General features: G+C 46.7%; 1 protein-coding gene across 1 annotated transcript in view; it reads left to right on the forward strand.

Annotated features, from left to right (window-relative positions):
• Positions 1–22,553, forward strand: part of LOC126212785 (uncharacterized) — a 126,356-nt gene that overhangs the window by 41,471 nt on the left and 62,332 nt on the right. Inside the window, exons 5-9 of the mRNA XM_049940188.1 lie at positions 2,545–2,775; positions 6,090–6,270; positions 8,950–9,118; positions 11,230–11,376; positions 20,995–21,261. Coding sequence (XP_049796145.1) covers positions 2,545–2,775; positions 6,090–6,270; positions 8,950–9,118; positions 11,230–11,376; positions 20,995–21,261 — 995 coding nt within the window. The remainder of the gene's footprint in view (positions 1–2,544; positions 2,776–6,089; positions 6,271–8,949; positions 9,119–11,229; positions 11,377–20,994; positions 21,262–22,553) is intronic.

The raw sequence follows: 22,553 nt of genomic DNA on the forward strand, positions 1-22,553 counted from the left end.
GAGTGTTGCACATAATGGGGGAAATCGTGCCTCGAGCGTAGGTGATCTATAGGTCTGCTACAATTAAATTTTCTTTGAGATCTGGGTTCGAGTCCTGGCCACGGCACAAGTTTTAATTCGTTTCCCCATCTTCCATCACCATTGTAAATAAAGACGAGACTAAAGTGTCTTGAGGAAAATTTAATTGTATCAGAAACTTAGCGGATTTAGAGGGTATGTGGTGTGATTTTGGCAATTGCAAATTTGAGTCAGATATACGAGCAACTTGGCAATATGAACCCACTTACCAGTATGGTGTTCCACCACCTACACACAGCTGTCTGAAATTCCTTCTCAAAACAAGTAGTAGTAAACATTCCAGAATTCGAATCAAGAACATAAGTAACTTAGAAGTACGTATCCTCGAGTAGTCAAGCATCTGAAATCGCTTAATGAAATAAAGTCTTCCTTTCAGAGTACGCTGTCGCATTAGCTCCATACTTAACAATCCTATACAACCGTTTGCTCGACAAAAGATCCGTACCCAAAGACTGGAAAGTTGTACAGGTCACACCAATATTCAAGAAAGGTGTTAGGAATAATCCACTAAATTACAGGCCCACATTGTTAACGTCGATATGCAGCAGGATTTTGGAACATATATTGTGGTCGAACATAATGAATTACCTTGAAGAAAACTGTCTATTGACACACAGTCAACATGAGTTTAGAAAACATCGTTCTTGTGAAACACAACTAGCTCTTTACCCGCATGAAGTGCTGAGTGTTATTGACATGGGATTTCAGATTGATTCCAAATTTCTGGAAGGCTTTTGACACTGTACTACACAAGCGGTTTGTAATGAAATTATGTGCTTTTGGAATATCACATCAGTTACGTGACTGGATTCGTGATTTCCTGTCAAAGAGGTCACAGTTCGTAGTAATTGACGGAAAGTCCTCGAGTAAAACAGAAGTGATTTCTGGCATTCCCCAAGGTAGTGTTACAGGCCATTTGATGTTCCTTATCTATGTAAACGATTTGGGAGACAATCTGAGCAGTCATCTTAGGTTGTTTGCAGATGGTGGTGCCATTTATTGCCTAATAAAGTCAGCAGAAGATCATAACAAATTGCAAAACAATTCAGAAAAGATACCTGTATGGTGTGAAAACTGGCAATTTACCCTCTGTGAGGTCCTCCAGAACAGTGCTAAAATGAATCTGTTAAGCCTCTGTTACATGATAAATCAATCAAATCTGAAGGTCATAAATTCAACTAGAGACCTAGGAATTACAATTGTGAACTATTTAAAATGGAAAGGACATATAAAAAATGCTGAAGCGAAAGTGAACCAGAGACTGCATTTTATTGGCAGAACACTTAAAAAATGTGACAGATCTACTCAAGAGGCTGCCTACAATACGCTTGTCCGTCCTCTTCTAGAATACTGGTGCACGGTGTGGGTTCCTTACCAGATAGGACTAACGGAGTACGTCGAGCAAGTTCACATTTCGTATTGTCGAGAAATAGGGGAGAGAGTGTCACGGACACGATACAGGATTTGGGATGGACATCTTTAAAACAAAGGCATTTCTTATTCCGGAAAGATCTTTTTGTGGAATTGTAGTCACCAGCTTTCTCCTCAAAATGCAAAAATATTTTATTGATGCTGACCTACATAGGGAGATACGATTACCTTAATAAAATAAGAGGAATCAGAATTCACACGGAAAGTTGTTAAGTGCTAGTTTTTTCTGTGCACTGTTCGAGAGTGGAATAATAGAGAATTATTGTGAAGGTGGTTCGGTGGACCGTCTGCCAGGCACATAAGTGTGGTTTACAGAGTACCTGTGTAGATGCAGGTGCGCTAGACACAGACACCGATTCTGTTGAAAATGGGCTAAAGAAGCTGTTTTATCCCAACCTGACGCAAGTTGACTGACAACTGTTCTAATTATATTTTAATATCCCAAATACTGTCACTGGGACCAAATTGACATCCGATACGGTCTCATACGTGTTCTATTGGCGTCGGGCATGGGGATCTCAATGACCGCGGGAGTACCCCAACGTCACACAGACCATTCAAAAAGTTACGTGCCATTGCCACATTGAAAAGTGTCGCCACAGCCGTCACACGAGAGGTAATTTGTGATGATTTAGGATGTATTTAACATACCGTCGTGCTGTCGGGTTCCCTCGATTGCCAGCGGCTGTGACCCGAAGTCGTACCGGACGGCTCCCCAGACCTCGACACCGGGAGCGGCGACGCTGTCTCTTTCCTAAACATTAGAAGAACGGGACCTCGCCTCGGGTCACCACTGTACTTGCCGACAATGGGCATTTGGGCAAGTGCAGAATCGTAATTCGTCTGTAGATACGGTCGTCAGTAGTCGATACGAAAACCCGTACCCTTTCGACCTGTGAAGTTTCATTTCATTCCCCCTCTTCTGGGTGCTTCAGTGTCTATCAGGTGGCATATTTGAGTTTTGTCACTCAGCTAGCAAACATAACGGTGTGACCGAAAAGTGTGTCGCACTAAATCGTGTGATCTTTACTCCAGGTAGAGGAGGAGGAGGAAGAGGCGGACATTGTGGACCTGGACTGCCAGCAGAGTGCCCCAGACGTGTCATCCGAAGGAGTCTCCTGCGGAGGCGGCGAAGGTGCGGCCGCGGCGGTGGTGCGTACCGGCGGGGTTCCGGCGGACGTCAGCGAAGCGGTTCCGGACGCCTCCGGCCGGCACGCCGTGTCCGCGCCTAGAGCTGCCGCACCTGCTGCGAAGGTTTCTGCTAAAGTGAGGATACTGGCAGCTCTCCGCACTAGTCTGTCCTGGCCGTGCCTCCTCGTCTCTGCGTAACTACTGCAGCCTGTGCCTACTTTGAACCCGTCTCCTTATACAATTCTTATCCCCACACATCCATCCGTTACCAAATTGACAATTTCTTGACGCACAGGGGCTCGTCCCGCCAGAAATTTGTTACTTACCTGTTCGATTCGGCACCTCTGAGAGTTAAAAAAATGTCAGACAGATGGCCCTTCGTCTGATCAGAATAGCAATAATTAGCATAACAAAGTAAGACAAAGCAAAGATGATGTTCTTTACAGGAAATGCTCAAAATGTCCACCATCATTCCTCAACAATAGCTGTAGTCGGGGATTAATGTTGTGAACAGCACTGTAAAGCATGTCCGGAGTTACAGTGAGGCATTGGCGTCGGATGTTGTCTTTCGGCATGAGCGTGAGAGATCTTTCACGCGCCATCTGTCAAATATTCCCCCCCCCCCCCCCCAATAAAACCCCATGTCATTCCAAGCATGTGTGTCAATTTTTACCTCTCTATCTACATTATTCCATGGTTTATTTTGTTTTCAAATTTATACTGACGTTTTGATCATCCTGTATATCTAATAAGTGTTACTGTTAACTGTTCAGATATTGTGGGAACAATAGCTTTGGTTTTACACCATTGACAGTATTACAAACAGAGTGAGTTGGTGCAGTTGTTATTATACTGGACTCACATTAGGGAGGACGGCAGTTCGAGCCCGCATCTGGCAATCCTGATTTAGTTTTTCTGCGATTTCCGTAAATCGCTTCAGGCAAATCCCGGTATGGTCCCTTTGAAAGGGCACGGCTGACTTCCTTCCCCACCCTTCCCTATCCCGATGGGACCGATGACTTACTGTTTGATCCCTCTCCCGGCCAACAGAATTGCAACAGTTCTTAGCCGCACCCATTCCTGTAGACTGCCGAATCGTGTACTCACCTAAAATCCGTCAGGTAGCCAAAAATGAAATCACAGAGTGTGAGATACAACATTTGTAGTGACACCTTATCTGTCATTATTTGACGATATAGATTTTTGAGTACACTCACCGACAAAAGGTTACATTCCTCTGGTCAGTGCCAATATTAATTTAGCCTGAGGTACACAAAATCCCATTTTGTTCTGTCTTGCCTTCCTGAAAGTAAAAATTAAAAGTGTTCCAACATAAACATTTATTTATTTTAACATGCCATACACAGATGTAGAATTTCTCTGCTCATGAGGACTTAGTCAATTTAGCACACTTCCGGGTCCAACTGTATTTGTCTCCTGCCAGTAAAAATTATCTCCCTGCACCCCTCTGCCTTCGCACTTTTCGTCCGATTCTCGTACCTCGGTACGTCCATCGGGTAGATGTGCCGGATGTCTGAATGCCGAACTCTGGCAGGAGACTCTCGAAGGGACGGATAAATGTTGCCTCCTCAGAAGTTAGACAGATAAGCCTGTAAGATGGATATAGGAGCAAGGATTGCACAAAGCAAAAGGGCATACTGTAAAAAGAAACAGTAGCTGACAAAAAAAGAAAACAAGAATATCCGTGTCTGAAGCACAATTCTTTGTCGGTGCTATTACGGGAGACTTCTGAAGACGAGAGGCGTAGATCGAATAGGGAATGAGGAAGACGTGCAGTGATTCAGTGGGAACAAGAATTGATTAAGAGTGTTATGGATTCAGTAGAGAGAACCAGTAGTACAGGTTTTAAATTATTTGTAAAGTTTGTTGAAGGCCACCAGTCCTCTCACTATCAAACACTGAATACGTGTAGTTTAGATAATGAGCACGCCACGAGTTTCGCCGCTTACAGGTGTACGCACAGTTTGTAATTGCATTACTCGTGTTATTGTGGTAAACGTTTAGTGTAAGATTGTGCACTGTAGGGAGTAGATTACGATAGCACTTTAAAATTTTAAATTCGTGGAGTAGTTAAATGATATACTGAAAATCGAATTTTTGTTGCTGCTGGAAGCTGTTAGGCATCCTGCCACTTGGGCAGTGTGCTGGGTCAACCATTAAGTGATGTAGACGGTTTGTGACATATTACGGGAATCGGTGCTGGAAACTGTAGTTCGAGGGATGCTCGAGGGAAGGAACCGCAAGAACAGCTGCTGATGAGGCTATCCTACTAACTTGAGTTTGTTTTCTTTCTTTTTTGCTGGATGGTGGGAAGGGCAAAGTGACACAACATACCAAAGCCTGACAAATCAAGTATGGGGAGACTGTTGGTGTGGGGGCATAGGGGGGCGTGTCAAATGGCAGTTTGCTCTTGCTCTCCTGACACTACACGTGTAACTACTGGTTTGGCATTACAGTCGCTTCCAACAGCTTTGTTACGTGCAGGAACTGTACTGTTAGAGCCGGCTGGTGTGGCCGAGTGGTTCTAGGTGCTTCAGTGTGGAACCGCTTGACCATTACGGTCGCAGGTTTGATTCCTGCCTCGGGCATGGATGTGTGTGATGTCCTTAGGTTAGTTAGGTTTAAGTAGTTCTAAGTTCTAGGGGACTGATGACCACAGATGTTAAGTCCCATAGTGCTCAGAGCCATGTTTCCATGTACTGTTAGATCACCAATGTTGCCAGCAGTTGGATACGGAACACTTGTGGCTCGAAGACAACTAACTTTCACCGGCTCTAGCTGATCTGGAACTACAGGGACACTGTTCAGGACGGTGTGAACAAACTCTGCGCAGTAAATAACGTGCGATGCAACGGTTGTGAGAGGTTGTCTGGCATGTGGAGAACTGCATTAAGCTATAACAACAGTATTTAACGTTGATGAAACGGCCTTTAGTTTCTAAAGAAAAGTAACAGTTTAGGAAATCTCTTGTTCGTCCCAGTATCGTAGTATTTGCTGCCATTTGGGAAAGTAAGTTTTTTTTTAGAATGAAATTTTCACTACAGCGGAGTGTGCGCTGATATGAAACTTCCTGGCAGATTAAAACTGTGTGCGGACCGAGACTCGAACTCGGGACCTTTGCCTTTCGCGGGCAAGGTTCGCAGGAGAGCTTCTGTGAAGTTTGGAAGGTAGGAGACGAGGTACTGGCGGAATTAAAGCGGTGAGGACGGGGCGTGAGTCGTGCTCGGGTAGCTCATTCGGTAGAGGACTTGCCTGCGTAAGGCAAAGGTCCCGAGTTCGAGTCTCGGTCCGGCACGCAGTTTTAATCTGCCAGGAAGTTTCAAGTTTTTTTTTGTCTTATTATTGCAAATTTCATTTAATTTTACCAACCGACAGCAGCAGATTCCCGTACCGTACTGTCGGACCGAACGGCCGTCGTGCAATTTCAGAGGAAGAGGCAGCGCCGGACGCGGCCGGCGAAAGCGGCCGGCAGCGGCGGGGAGAACCTGCTGGCGGCATACGAGGCGAAGGAGATGGTGTGCCCGTCCTGCCACCGCTTCTTCCTGGGCATCTCCGCCCTCCAGCAGCACGTGCGATTGGCGCACGACGGCCGCGTCGACCCCGTCAAGAGTGAGTGCCCTCGTCCTCGTCTGCGGACGTGTTTAGTCGTTTGACTGCACGCACGAATGCAGTAGTGAGAAACTAAAATTTCGAACACAATATCTACCTCTTTACCTACGACACACTCCACGAGTTGTAATACGGTGCAGGGCAGAGGATATCTTGTAACTTCGCTTGTCACCGTCTTTCTCGTTCTGCTCACAAATGGCACGAGGTAAAGACCTCGATTTGAGCCCTAATTTTTCTTACGTCACCTGTACGACGCCTGTGCAGTGTATACGTTGGAGGCAGGATTGTTCTTCATTCTGTTGGAGATGTCAGTTCTCCAAACTCCTTCAGAAGTGTTTTACAAAAACAGTGTCTTCTTACCTTCAGTAGTTCCCATTTGAGGTTGTGGAGCATTTCCGTAATACTCGTGTCTGTCACGTGGCACGCCTCTGCATTGCTTCGATGTCTCTGGGGTTCGGAACACTCGAACACTTCTCGAGAATGGGTTGCACGAGTGCCCTGTCGCGGCCCCCTTTCTAGATGAGACTTCCCTCAAATTCTCTTAACAGATCCGAGTCGATCGTCTGCCTTCCCTAAAACAGACTTTACGTGCTCGTTCCGTTCCGTGTTGCTTTGCAGTTTTACACCTAGACGTTTAATCGGCGCGATTGACGAGGCTCGCACCACTTTTGCTCTATTCGAACACTGTAATTTCCGGGTTTGCAGCCGAGATAGTGTCGTCGTTCACCTTCCGCGAGATTTTGGAGACCTCCTTCGTCGTCTTTGCCGGGTGTCGATTGCAGATTTCGTCAGTCGCCGTTTGTTCTTAAAACTGTGTGGCTGTGTCAGTTGTTAGATTACAATTCCGTGTTGTAGTCAAAAAATTCTTTTAATTCGTAGGAGGGGTTGGTAACAAGCCATTTATATAATGTTTTTCTAAATTCAAACTCTGGAAGGTCTTGTACCGTCTGTGGAAGCTTATTAAATAATTTATGCCCCAGTAGCTCGTAGGTATTGATTGACTTTTTGGTAATCTATGGTGTGAGATTGTATAGTGTTATTTTTTCTTGCGTTGTAACCGTGAATATTATATCTACATTTTATTTCGTGTAGATTCTATTTTGTATAGTTTAACACTTGGTATATATACAAATTTATAACAGTCATTATTTCGCAATCAGAGAACAAGGGCTTACAATGGGCTTCATGCTGAGAACATGTAATGACTTTCTTCTGCAGAAGTAATACGTTTTGAACACTGCTCGAGTTTCACCAGAGCATAAGTCCGTATGACATAATATGAACTGAATATTTTTGACATAATTTTTAACGTACTCGGAAACACTTCAAGTAAATGGTTCCATTCAACATTGGCACTTAGCCACGTATGATTCTCTCTGTAATCTTTTGTTCAATTGTACACCATAAAGTTTATCACAAATGTGATTTGTGCTACACATAACATGCCAACTGGGAGCCCTGGTTTTCTCCCGTGATGTGTGAATGTAAAGGCTGGGCTGTTCATTTCGGTTGTGGTGCAACAAATTGAGCCCTTCTAAGTTTTGATGGACCTCTCTCTCTCTCTCTCTCTCTCTCTCTCTCTCTCTCTCTCTCTCTCTCTCGAGGGGGGTCGGTGCACACGCGGGCTCGTGGGTGCTCGCGGTGGTGTGCACACTGGTGCAGGTAGGAGCGCACTTGTGGACGAGCGCTAATGTGTGTGCGTGCACCATTTGTGAGACAGGAAGAGAGCTATGTTTGTGTGAATGCTTGCGTGGTTTCTATTTCAGGAGGAGGACCATATTTTAGCAGACAGTTTCATTGTGACTGTCTGTGACTGCTCTTTGACTCAATGCCTCCTCTTCGTGGTGAGGAGCAAAACGTAACCTTTCCATATTGGTGTTATTCCATCTTGCTTTTTCCATTCTTTTAAAGCCAAGGACTGCAATCATAATTGTAGAAATGATACATGCTTTTTTTTTTTTATTAATCAATACAGAGTATCTAGCACTACACAAATGTACAGGGTGTATACGACCTGGGACAGCTGGGAGATCCGGGAAAAACCTGGGAATTTTTTCATCCGGGAGAAAACTGGGAAAAATCTGGGAATTTTGAGAATTCCAGGAATTTTTCATTGTTTCGGTTTTCAGTTAATTTTTTGTAATTTTGACTGGTAAGAACCGATACTCTAACAAAGGATATTAGTGTATCCTGCTACTGCAGAGTAATACTGCAGCAATAAAACATGAACTAGGGGGGAGTTTACATTTAGGTTTGTTTCCTGACGTTGTTTGTGATTCCAAATGCAACTGAAAAAAGCTGTGGATGTACACTGACATTGTAGGGATTCCTTTGTCTTCATTAAATTAAGAATTTTCTAATTTTTTTGTACTGAGTAATTTTAGAAGTCCATCTAATTACAAAATGGAAACAGGAAAGTAAAATATTGGAATATAATGTAAACGTTTTACAGTAAACCTATTTTGTTGAGAAACCTTATTCACACAGTAAGGTACTCACTCCTTCTGTACTCGCTACACTGACAGAAATAAGTAGTATCGGCTACAGTAAACAATACGTGAACTAGATGTAGAATGCTTTAAACATTATTTCTCGAGAAGTGTTAGTGATCTAACTGAATGAAGTGCAAATTATTGAACGATCAGTTGTGCATTACGAACTTGAGCTACATGTTGTCAGGAAGGAAAAATCACTGTTCCTCGGTCAGCGGCCCGTCCGAGTGTGTCGCGGCCTCCGCGCTGGGTACGCCTGCCGACTCGCCGCCCCGGCTGGTCTGCCCGCTCTGCCGCGAACTGCTGGTCGGGAGGGACGCGCTGGCGGCTCACGTCGCCGAGGACCACCCGGGCAGGTGAGGCGCCGAGGCTGGGGGGGCTTTACGGACGGGGTGTAAACTGGAGGGAGGCAGAGGTAGCGGTAACGAGATTAAAGACACTTGCGACCTCGTGTACGGGTTGCCGACTCTCGGACTGGAAATCCCTACTGTTTCTCGGGATGAAATCCATAGAACCTTTCTGGGGTTGCCAGGTGCAATAAAGGAGTAAATATTCCTTCATTTATTCCTTCAGATACGTGACGTAGCCCTGTGCTGACGTCGGTGTTTCTCGTAAGTGGATTGCCACTCTTGGTGTGGAAAGTGCAGCCTGTCAGGAGTTCTACCGGGAGACGGCAGTGGGCGCTGTACTCGTGTATTGTCTGTGCCCAGACCGGAACGGTGTCGTCGGGCTCCCGGACCCTCGCCAGTGCCGACCGGTACCGTCTCGTATCGTCCGTGGCTACGCGTCGGTGGTAACCTCGTCGGGCAGTACCGAAATAATCTCGGACGCGAGCTATTACTATACGGTACTCGGAGAACCGAATACGAACGACACGAGTGCCGTCGATCCTACTCGTCAACGACTCTGTCTCGGTGAAGTGGAGTATCTGTGGTCTCGAGGAGAGGCTCTGCTTTCTGACGTCGTTTGCCACGACCGAATCATTTCTGCTCTTTCAAGTTGTCAATGACCTTCCATTCTGCCCGTGTCAAAATGTTTGTGCCTCGCAGCTGACTCGTGTTGATACCGATGCTGGGCTGTAGGAACTGAGAAAATTTCGCTTTCCCATTCCCTTACTTTCTCAATACATAATGCAATACTCGGAAGCAAAATGACAAGTGGTAAATGAAGCGAGGGGAGCATAAAAAATCAGACTAGCGTAGGCAAAGATAGGACGTTCTACAATAGAAATCAAACATAGGAATTAATATGAGAAATAAATTTCTGAGAATGTATGTCTGGGGCACATCCCCTCCACCTCCACCCCCCCCCCCCCCACTCCCCCTCCTGCCCCTTCTATATCTATTTCCTCCTCCCCCTCTTTCTGTCCATCACCCCTGCTTCGACTCTGAGTTTTCTTTATTGAAACTTTCATTGAGAAGTAAAGTTGATTAAAATTAATGGATAAATTGGTTGGAATCATTGGTAACACGGTATGAGAGAGACCTATCCAGGTGCTGGGTCTGTGAGGATACTATCTTCAGTGACAATATTTTGCATAGTTTTAATTTGCGAACAGGTAGGATTACAAAGTTTTGGATGACTCGAATACCACAGTAGCAGCTTCCTGACAGATTAAAACTGTGTACCGGACCGAGACTCGAACTCGGGACCTTTGCCTTTTGCGGGCAACTGGTCTACCATCTGATACCTTCCAAACATTACAGAAGCTCTCCTGCGAACCCTGCAGAACTAGCACTCCTGAAAGAAAGGATATTGTGGAGACATGGCTTAGCCACAGCCTGGGGGGTGTTTCCAGAATGAGGACGAGATACTGGCAGAAGTAAAGCTGTGAGGACGGGTCGTGAGTCGTGCGTGGGTAGCTCAGTTGGCAGAGCACTTGCCCGCGAAAGGCAAAGGCCCCGAGTTCGAGTCTCAGTCTGGCACACAGTTTTAATCTGCCAGGAAGTTTCATATCAGTGCACACTCCGCTGCAGAGTGAAAATCTCATTCTGACCACAGTAGCAGTGTAATCATTAGCCGATAAGCTATTCCATGAAACAAAAGTCCTCTCAGTGTTTCATTACCTCTGGATTTACTCGTCGAAATATTGTGAATAAAAAGAAATTGACAGCTTGGTGGAGCACACAGAAGCACACTGTTAATGAATCACTAACAAAACAATTTATGTGTAATATTTACTTTAAGCTATGTTCCACAGCTTTGATGAAAAGCTTTATTAAATATACAATTAAAAAGCGTGTATAAAAGTAGTTGTTAGAGAACAGTTTTCTATCAGATTTTTGAGGGTACATAGAAATTTCGTACAGTTCTTATCTGTTTTGCCGCTCTGTTGATATTTCATGTTCTTCAGATCTGCTACTCTTTCCTCTATTCCCCATTCTCTTTCTTCTGACGTGTCTAGTATACTCGGTGCCAGAATTTTTTCTCAGCACATCGCAGCAAAATCAGTCTTGCCGTGTTTCAGCGCAGTGCCTACCGACTTCGCCACGTTGACGGCGCCGCCGAACGGCAGCAGTGAATCGGTGGGACTGAAGACGCACATCTCGACGGCTCTCGGAGGGCTGCTGGACCGAGCCCTCAACAACCGGCCAGAGAAGGGACCCGGCTCAGGGTAGGTAGAGCAGTGCATCACTCCACGTGTGTACACACTTCTGTGGTGCCCACACAGTCAACTGTACGGTTCGAGATGCGTAAATTTGAATATTGCAGTAGATGTGTAGCGTGTGTTGTTTGTTAAGTAAGCATTTCAATCACATTGCATTTTTAAGTGTGGATTTCTATTTATCATCACATTCCCATATCACTTGTTTCAATACGCTGTTGCTATTGGTAGATATGGTGCCATTATTCCCCAAAAAATGCTTCATCCATAGCTGAAAAAATATGTTTGTGTGTACACCCATCAGCCATTCTTGACAAAATAATTGCACATTTCTTTATGCAATATGATCCTGCTGTGCAGTGAAATATACTTCTATTTTAATAGAGCGTTCTCAACACAAGCATATGCGCAACTGTACTCTTTACCTTTTGTCAAAACTTTTTTTTTTTCCTTTTCATATAAATATGAGATCTGTCGATGAAAATAATGCGTGAAATTCAGTAACATGAGTATTGGTGATCCTGATTTAAACAAATTAAATGAAGAGAATGTGAGAGAAATGACAATGTGTCACTCTCTACAATTCTAGAAATTCTGCTTTTGATCATTGGTTTTTTATCCACTGAAATTCTTCTTCTTCTCCTCTCCTCAAACAACAATATTGTCCCATTCACAGTAGTTCCCTCTGGCAGCTGTACACTCGTGAAGTCATTTTTTCCAGTCTCGGTGGTAGCGCTGAAAGGCTTCAACTGCCAGAGCCTTCAACATGTCGGTCACATTCTTTCGAATATTCTGCAGAGTCCCAAAATGACGTCAGGACTCAGATCAGGTGAAGAGGGTGGCTGTGGAACAACAGCAATGCCTTTCGAGGTAAAAAATTCTGTGATAGAAGTAGCTGTGTGACACGGAGTGTTGTCACGTTGTAGCACCCACTCGTCTGAAATGTCCGGTCTCACCGGTTCCCCCCCCCCCCAGGGGGTCCACATCTCTTTTGTGGATACGTGCGTGGCGAGCACGGGGCCCCGAGCCATTGCAGCCTTCTTTCTCTCCCGGGCTGCATTTCCTTTTCCTTCCCCTCCTTTCCCCTCCATGCTCCTTTCCCCTCGCCCTCTCCTCTCCCACTATTGGTGTCCTTGCTTATGTTGGCCCCGCTATCCCCCTGGTTCTGTTGGTTTTACTCTCTGGCTTTGTTGCGTCCTTATCTCCTCTTTTTGGCATTCCTTGGTCCCCCTCTGGGGTTTGACCTCCATTCCAAAATTTCTCTTCCGTAGTGTGAGCCATTTGGGGAAGAGCACCTTACCTAGTGTCTCCGACGTGCGCCCTCCTAGTACATTCCACCTTTTCTTTCACGTCGTGGTCTGATGCTAGGGTGCATAGCCAGCACGGTAGCCAGCCCGTGTGGTGGGGTCGCTATGTACCCTTTTGGTTGAGCCCCCTGAACACACAGGGATCACACTTCTGATACCTGAGCTGTGACCTCCTCATGCATGCCTTGGAGTGGTTGCTCGTCATCCTGGAGCATCGGAACTCCCGGCAATGGCCGCCGTGCCAGACGGCCCTTGCTGTGGCTGGGTGGCGCCCGTGAGGAGAGCCCCTGATCGGAGTGGGTGGTATCAGGGCGGACGCTATGCAGATGAAACGCATAAGGGTCCAAAACTCTGGCCGTTCTGCGGCCGTCTCTCTGCGTGGTACTGATTCCTCAAGTGCTGCTTCTCTTGCCCCTTCGGCCTTCCCTTCCATGGCTACCCCCTGGGAAGAGGGTCAGGCCCGTCGTCTAGGGGCAAAACCTTTCCCCCGTTATCTAGTTTGCACCAGGACTGATGGAGATACTTTCACCAGTGTCAAGCCTTTATTCTTTGTGGAACACATTGAAGACAAGTTTGGCGAAGTGGACTCCCTGAGCAAGATGCGGTCGGGTTCGTTGCTGATTAAAACTACTTCAGCTGCCCAATCTGCGGCCCTTCGTGCCTGTACCCATCTTGGCACAATTCCTGTGTCTATTACCCCTCACCAGTCTCTAAATATGGTCCAAGGTGTGATTTTCCACAGGGACCTCATCCTTCAAACTGATGAGGAACTTCGGGACAATCTCGCACGGCGGGGTGTTCACTTTGTTCGGCGTGTTCAGAAGGGTCCTAAAGATAACCGTATTGATACTGGTGCCTTTATCCTGGCCTTTGAAGGGGATACCCTTCCTGAGAAAGTTAAGATTATGGTCTATCGCTGTGATGTGAAGCCGTACATCCCACCTCCTATGCGGTGTTTTAAGTGCTTACGTTTTGGCCACATGTCTTCTCGCTGTTCCCAGGACCCTCTCTGTGGTGACTGTGGACGTCCACTCCATGAGGGGAGTCCCTGTGTTCCCCCTCCTGTATGTGTAAATTGTCGTGGTAGTCATTCTCCACGTTCACCAGATTGCCCAGTTTATAAGAAAGAAAAAAAGATCCAAGAGTATAAGTCCCTCGATCGTTTAAGCTACACAGAGGCCCGTAAGAAATATGCACGACTGCACCCTGTGTCTATGACATCAAGTTACGCCTTGGTTACATCTTCCCCCCTTCCCCCCCCTTCCTTACCCCCATCCCGGACCCCACTCCTCCCCCCCTCCCCTGCGGCTCCCACACCTTCTCCTCTGGGTGCTGCTCCCCCTCCCCAGCCGGAGAAGTGTCCCACTCCTTCGGCGTCTGCCGGTCAAGGGCGCCTCTCCCGGGATGCCCCTTCCCGGCACCTTCCAGGTCAAAGGTCTGCTGCCGCGCGGCGACCGCGAGAGCCGCGGTCTGTCGGCCCCCAGGTCGCCCGGTCTCTTTCTGTTCCTGATCTTGCTGCAGCTGGCTCCTTTATGCCACACAGCCCTCCTCGATCTCAGCCTGAAAAGAAGAAGAAACATAAGTCCCGGGACAAAGAGCCTCTGGTGTCACCGGAGGTCCCTTCCCCGACTTCACAACTGGATTCTGACCTGTCGTTTATGGATGTCGCCCCCTCCTTGTCTGTGACGGGTGGGGACCCGGCAGTATGACTGGATTTAGCGTGTTCAGCCCTCATTTAAACCATCGTTCTGTGGTTCTCCAATGGAATTGTAATGGCTACTATCGACACCTTCCGGAATTGAAATCCCTTCTTTCGTCCTACTCTGCAGCTTGTGTGGTTCTCCAGGAATCACATTTTACTGATGCTCACTCACTGACCCTCCGTGGGTTCCGTGTTTTCTGTCGCAATCGGGTCGGACCCTTGCGGGCTTCTGGTGGCGTTTGTACGATGGTCCGTACCGACATTGCTTGCACGTGGATTCCTCTCCAAACTACATTCGAAGCGGTTGCTGTTAGGGTCCACTTAGACTCTGCAGTCACCGTTTGCAATCTTTATCTCCCTCCTGACAGGGCTCTTACACCTGCTGCCTTAACCACCCTTCTTCAGCAACTTCCTCCTCCCTTCCTCCTCCTTGGGGATTTTAATGCTCATCATCCTTTGTGGGGCAGTGCCTTTCCATCTAGACGAGGTCTTCTTATAGACCAATTTATTGCAGACCACGACCTGTGCCTTCTTAATGATGGCTCCCCTACTCATTTCAGTGCTGGTCATGGTACCTTTTCTGCCATTGATCTTTCTCTTTCTTCTCCCTCTCTCCTCCCTTCATTACACTGGTCGCCACACGACGACCTTTGTGATAGTGACCATTTCCCGTTGATTCTCACGCTCCCTTCGCGCTCCCCGATGGACAGGTTACCTCGTTGGTCTTTCCACCGCGCCGATTGGCCTCTATACACTGCACAGGTCGAGTTTTCTCCCTCTTTGTCGGGTTGTATTGATGACGTCCTACGTGACGTGTCTGACGCGATTGTTCGCGCTGCTAACGTTGCTGTCCCGCGCTCATCTGGACTATTTCGTCACCGGCAAGTCCCGTGGTGGAGTCCGGCCATTGCCATTGCCATCCGTGATCGCCGTCGAGCTTTGCAACACTTCAAGAGGCACCCATCCGTAGCCAGCCTTACTACTTTTAAACGCCTTCGCGCTAAAGCCCGTTATTTAATCAAACAGAGCAAGCGGATATGTTGGGAACGATTCGTTTCTTCCCTTGGTTCCACTGTCCCTCTGTCGCGGGTATGGGCTACACTTCGTTCTCTCCAAGGTTGCCATCGGCAGTCCACCCTCCCAGGCCTTCACCTCCCAGATGGCATTTGTACGGACCCATTAGTTATCGCCGAACATCTTGCGACCCATTTTGCAGTGGCATCGGCGTCAGCCTCCTATCCCGCTGCTTTCCTTCATCACAAACAGCAGGCTGAAGCTCTCACCTTATGTTTCACCACTTGTGAGTCAGAATCTTATAACGCAACTTTTACTGAATGGGAATTTCTTTCTGCTCTATCTTCTTCTCATGATACGGCCCCTGGCCCAGATTCCATTCATAACCAACTGCTTCAACATCTCAGTGCTCCACAACGGCAACATCTTCTTCGGGTGTTTAACCGTATCTGGCTCCAGGGTGACTTCCCTTCTCAGTGGAGGGATAGCATTGTGGTTCCTGTCCTTAAGCCTGGTAAGAACCCCCTATCTGTTGACAGCTATCGGCCAATTAGTTTGACCAATGTTGTTTGTAAGTTACTTGAACGGATGGTAGCCCGTCGGCTCACTTGGGTCCTCGAATCTCGGGATCTATTGTCCCCTTACCAGTGTGGCTTTCGAGAGAGACGATCTCCAATCGATCATTTACTTCGCTTGGAATCCGCAGTTCGGCAGGCTTTTTCCCAGCGCCGCCATTTGGTTGCAGTGTTTTTTGACCTTCGCAAGGCCTATGACACGGCCTGGCGCTATCACATCTTACTAACCCTTCATCAGTGGGGTCTTCGGGGGCCACTCCCGAATTTTATCCGCCAGTTCCTGATCCATCGGTCATTCAGAGTTAGAGTTGGTACTGCTTTTAGTTCTCCACGGACCCAGGAGACGGGCATCCCACAGGGTTCTGTCTTGAGCGTCCTTCTTTTCCTCATTGCTATCAATGGACTTGTGGCCTCTGTCGGTCCCTTGGTCGCCCCTGCCCTGTATGTGGATGATTTCTGCATTTGGGTTAGTTCCTCCTCGATGGCATCTGCAGAACGGCAGCTCCAGGTGGCTATACGGCGTGCCTCTGCATGGACCCTCTCACACGGGTTTCAATTCTCTCCTTTAAAATCGCGGGTGGTCCACTTCTGTCGCCGTACTACGGTCCACCCTGATCCAGAGCTCTATCTCGCTGCACAACGATTGCCTGTGGTTTCACAGTTTCGTTTCCTGGGTCTTCTTTTCGACAACAAGCTCACTTGGTTGCCCCATATCAGACTCCTGAAGGTAGGATGTTTACGTAAACTCAATGTCCTTCGCTTCCTTGCCCACTCCTCTTGGGGTGCGGACCGTTCTCTCCTCCTCCGTCTTTATCGTGCTCTAGTTCTGTCTCGTTTGGACTATGGTTGTCAAGTTTATGGTTCAGCTGCTCCTTCCACACTGCACGTGCTGGATCCAGTCCACCATCGTGGTATCCGTTTGGCCACCGGTGCCTTCCCTACTAGCCCTGTTGATAGTCTCCTGGTTGAAGCTGGGATCCCACCCCTTTCTGTTCGGCGGTCCCAGCTTCTGGTGTCTTATGCCCTCACTATCCGTTCTTCTCCCTCTCATCCTTCCTATTCTATCCTGTTCCCAGACCATGGACGTCGCCCACCCGACTCCCGCCCTCGGGCGGGTTTACCGGTTGGGCTGCGCCTTGCGTCTCTTTACCGTGATTTTCAGCTTCCTTCTTTGTCCTGTCTTCCTCGCTCCCTCCCCTCCACCCCTCCTCGGTTAGTTCCTCGGCCTCGAATTCGGACGGATCTCCGCCGCGGTCCGAAAGATTCCATCCCCCCGGTGGTGTTCCGTTCCTTTTTCCGCAAAATTTTATGGGAGTTTCGGGATGCTGTTGTTTTTTACACTGATGGCTCTAAATCTGCTGATCATGTTGGGTATGCCTTCACGTCCTCTGTTGGAACGGAAAATCATCTGCTGCCACCTACATGTGGGGTGTTTACTGCGGAATTGATGGCAATTTCCCGGGCCCTTACCTTTATTAAACAATCCCAACACAACCGCGTTTTGTTATGTACGGACTCGATGAGTGGCCTTCTTGCTATTGACCGGTGTTTTTCGCGCCATCCCTTGGTCTCTGCCATCCGTGACCATCTCGCTGATATTCACCGTGCTGCTTGTTCCATTGACTTCCTATGGGTCCCTGGCCATGTGGGTATCCCGGGAAATGAGCTCGCTGATCGTTTGGCTGGGGGAGCAGTTACTTACCCCCCGTTTCCTGTAACCCCTCCTGCAGCGGATTTACGGCTTCACATCAAATCCCACTTCGCGCAGTCATGGGCCAATTCTTGGGAGGCTACTCCACTGTCTAATAAACTTCGTGCAATTAAGGTGACACCAGGCCCATGGCGTTCTTCCTTTCGCCTCTCCCGAAAGGACTCGACCCCACTGTGTCGTCTCCGCATTGGTCATACCAGGCTGACCCGTGGTTTTCTTTTGCGTGATGAGCCACCCCCGCTATGTGGTTGTGGAGCCTTCCAGTCAGTGGCCCACATTTTGGTTGAATGCCCCCTTCTTTTGGCTCTGCGTACTAAGTACAGACTCCCCCACACTTTACCTTTGATGTTGGCTGACGATTCCCGGATGGTCTCTCTGGTTCTCGGTTTCCTCCGGGAGAGTGGTTTTTATTCTCAGTTTTAAGGTTTTTAATCTCTCTGGTGTTGGGGCAGGGCGGTGAGTGTTTGGGTGTCTCCCACTGTAGGCAGTGTTCAGAGATTCCCGATTCACCTCCCTGACCGGAATCCTCTTTTCTTCCCCTTTTACTCTTTTTTACCCTTTTTTAAGGCTTGGTTAGTCTTTTTATTCCCATACGTATTTTCTGCATTATGGCAGTTGTACCTTTTAAGTCACAGGTGGTCTTGCCTATGCTGCTTCAGCATAGTGTTGGGTTCGTTCTCTTGCCGACTTCCCTCATTTGTTTTTACCAATGACAACGTGACTGCCCTTTACGTTTTTTCCCTTTTTCCGTTTTATTGTTCTGACTTTTCTGAGATGTCCCGTTAGCAGAATGGAGTACATTTGAAACAAGGGACTGATGACCTCGCTGTTTGGTCCCTTAAACCTCAAACAACCAACCAACCTCACCGGTTCCCCACTTTTCCCGATTCTTTCGAGAACATCTTTCTAAAACACCTGGTTGACAGTTCGACCTGGAGGAACGAATTCTTGTGCTCAGTACCTCTGCTGTCAAAAAATCAAATCGGCATTGTCGTTATCTTTGAGGGTTTCCCTGAACGAGATTCGTCTTCAACCTATTCTTGCCCTTCCAAAAATAATTTTTGCCAGTGGAAACTTCTTCTCTTGATAAGGAATGTTTCCCATAGGCCTGTTTCAACTTTTCAGAGGTCATACTTTCTGATTCCCCAAATTTAACACAATTTTGATGGCATAACATTGCTGTAAATTCCACAGTCCCTTTATCGTAATGCACAACAAAAACCCACGTCACTGGTGGCACTCTCAAAAATCTCGTGAGGATCGTGCGGAAATGAAGCTCGGATCGATTGTCTGGCACGGATCGGCACACCGGTCCGTGCCGACAGATCGCTCACAGTATTGTCAGTCTCATTACTTTTTTCACGCACCTCGTATTTGCTTAGTGACAAAAATTGTTCAGCTGGCGCATAATATAAAACCTAAGTGACTAGCCGGTAGCTGTAACTGACAGTTTCTTCGTGCCGAAAATGATTGCCCTCGCCAGTTCGCAGCCGAGTTGCTGCCGGACGATCCGACCTAGACCTAGAGTCTGTCGGTATAGTCCACTTTGTCACCACAGTCCTTCTCGTCTTAGAAAATATCTTCACATCACAACACACTTGTTTGTCAGTACTGTGTTGAGGCTGTTTTGACAAGTATTTGAAGTAAATAGGGTTCCATTTGATGAATGAGAAAGTATTTTTTGGAATATGAGAATGAGAATGTACTAGAATTCACAAAGAAATGATTTGCAGGTCAGAAATCCTGTTTGATAAATGAGGTGGTCATTGTTGAAACTTTTGTCCTCACCCCTCCCACTTCCTCCAGAATGCTGGTCAGTGGCTATGTTGTAAAATAAGTAATTGAAGGGTTTGCTGCAAAAACCAGGAAAGTCACAAAATACACATTCTGAGAAAACTGAAAAACAAAGTTTGACATCTCCAGAAGGTGTGTATTTTGAGAAATTACATAAGACAATGTTACTGACTTATAGCCCTGTATTTTATGTGCAATATATAAAATTTTGAAATTAAAAATACACACATGTTGTTGTTATGGTCTTCAGTACTGAGACTGGTTTGATGCAGCTCTCCATGCTACTCTATCCTGTGCGAGCTTCTTCGTCTCCCAGTACCTACTGCAGCCTACATCCTTGTGAATCTGCTTAGTGTATTCACCTCTTGGTCTCCCTCTACGATTTTTACCCTCCACACTGCCCTCCAATACTAAATTGGTGATCCCTTGATGCCTCAGAACATGTCCTACCAACCGATCCCTTCTTCTAGTCAAGTTGTGCCACAAACTTCTCTTCTCCCCAATTCTATTCAATACCACCTCATTAGTTATGTGATCTACCCATCTAATCTTCAGCATTCTTCTGTAGCACCACATTTCGAAAGCTTCTATTCTCTTCTTGTCTAAACTGTTTATCGTCCATGTTTCACTTCCATACATGGCTACACTCCATACAAATACTTTCAGAAACGACTTCCTGACACTTAAATCTATACTCGATGTTAACAAATTTCTCTTCTTCAGAAACGCTTTCCTTGCCATTGCCAGTCTGAATTTTGTATCCTCTCTACTTCGACAATCATAAGTTATTTTGCTCCCCAAATAGCAAAACTCCTTTACTACTTTAAGCGTCTCATTTCCTAATCTAATTCCCGCGGCATCACCCGATTTAATTCGACTACATTCAATTATTCTCGTTTTGCTTTTGTTGATGTTCATCGTATACCCTCCTTTCACGACACTGTCCATTCCGTTCAACTGGTCTTCCAAGTCATTTGCCGTCTCTGACAGAATTGCAATGTCATCGGCGAACCTCAAAGTTTTTATATCTTCTCCGTGAATTTTAATACCAACTCCGAATTTTTCTTTTGTTTCCTTTACTACTTGCTCAATATACAGATTGAATAACATCGGTGAGAGGCTACAACCCTGTCTCACTCCCTTCCCAACTGCGGCTTCCCTTTCATGTCCCTCGACTCTTATAACTGCCATCAGGTTTCTGTACAAATTGTAAATAGCCTTTAGTTCCCTGTATTTTACCCCTGCCACCTTCAGAATTTGAAAGAGGGTATTCCAGTCAACAATGTCAAAAGCTTTCTCTAAGTCTACAAATGCTAGAAACATAGGTTTGCCTTTCGTTAATCTTTCTTCTAATAATCTAATAAATCAAAATTGCAATTGTAAATATTTGGACTTGTGTGGTTTTTGCACCAAAGACTTTAATTGTTCTTGTGAAAAAGGACAAACTTGGTACATAGTAAAAGGGGTGTAAATGATCAGTTCTTTTTACGTAAGTGTGCACTCAGGTAAGATCTGTGATTGCAGTGACTCTGCCAGCCACCACCGTCGGAGCCGACAGACACCGATCGTGCCGCCGAAGCTGACGGCCCCGCGATCCGAACTTGAGACTGAGTCCGGGTCGTCATCGTCGGGCCGGCCGCGACGCGTGTACGACACGGAGCTCGCCAGGCGGGTGTGGCAGCAGTTGAGTTCGAGGCAGCCCCCCACCGAGTTGGAGCTGCAGCGCGCGACCGCGAGTGCCGACGGCAAGTTTGTCCTGTACCCCTACGTCTGCTTCTACTGCGAGTGCCGGTGAGTGGTTCTGTGCGGATACCTAGCTGTCGTGTGCGTCCGAAAAGATTCGAAACTACGTGGGAACCCGAACACTGTCGGCCGTGTTTTGGAGATAGTGTCTGAGTATTTTCCTGGAAGTGGCTCACGGTCTGTGACGGCTTTTTACAGAGTAATTGCATTTTGTTTGACGTCTCACCTCCTTTTATCTCCGTACCTGCACAGCACCGAATGTTCCCGCAGTGTCGAAAGTACGTGCCGTTCCGTCTGCTCGCGGCACTCGTCGACGGCAGTACCGCCCGCCTCACCTCTTCGCACTCGAGCTCGCGTTCGTTATTGCTCGGTTCCGTCTCCGGTTTGTTTTTCCGCCTAATAGTGACGAACGGCAGTGTGGGTAGGTTTACCGGCGGTCGGTGTGCACCTCGTGTACGTCTTCGCAGAATGCGGAGGGTGAGCTGTGCCGAGTTGTTCCCACACCGCATTGCCTCTGCACCGGCTGAGGGTCGTCGTGTCGTATTTTTTGGTACACAAACAAAAGATAACTGGGCCGACAAACTGGCTAAATATGAATCACATTTTTACTTTGTAACGAGTCACAGGAATGTGGATTCTTATACCAAAATATGCAGAAAATATTCCCGAATGACCTCCATAATTTACCGGTGAAGTGACACAGTTTCAGAGACTTTACTGGTCTCGTACCAATGTAGGGGAAGGCGGGGCAAGATGGGGAAGCTAACTTTAAACCCTTACAAAAGGATCAAAAATAAACAAATTCAAGTAGGTTTCATTATCATTTGTTTACTTAACCATTGAATTACAATAGCATGCAAAGAAACCTGCAAACTTGTTACATTTAGTTAGAAATATCTCGATTTGAAACATTAACTACCAATTCCCCGTCTTGCCCCATATGCGGGTTTAATTTTTTTTTTTTTTTTTTTTTTTTTTTTGTGGGATCTAAAATTTAAAAACCTCTCTCACACCGGCCTGATTTAGCTTCACTGATCAGGATAGTAAAAAACATGCGTATGTTAAGGGAATTTTCATTCACAAAGCAGGCTTATCACATTCACACAGTTCAATACTGTTCTATCCTGATTAAATTGAACTTAACTTAAATTCCATAAGGCAGTGAAGCCATTTCGAAGTCTCGGTGCGACGAAAATTGTCAGTCGATCTCCTGAAAACATTTGTAATAATTATTAACTTTCGGTGATCACATGGGGAAGACCGGAGATCTGCTGGTAAGACCGTGTTAGCCTATTTATTGGAAGTAATAAACTGGATATCTTGAGCGTACAAAACGGCAG

This window comes from Schistocerca nitens, chromosome 11, assembly GCF_023898315.1.
Source record: "Schistocerca nitens isolate TAMUIC-IGC-003100 chromosome 11, iqSchNite1.1, whole genome shotgun sequence".
Taxonomy (NCBI): Eukaryota; Metazoa; Arthropoda; class Insecta; order Orthoptera; family Acrididae; genus Schistocerca; species Schistocerca nitens.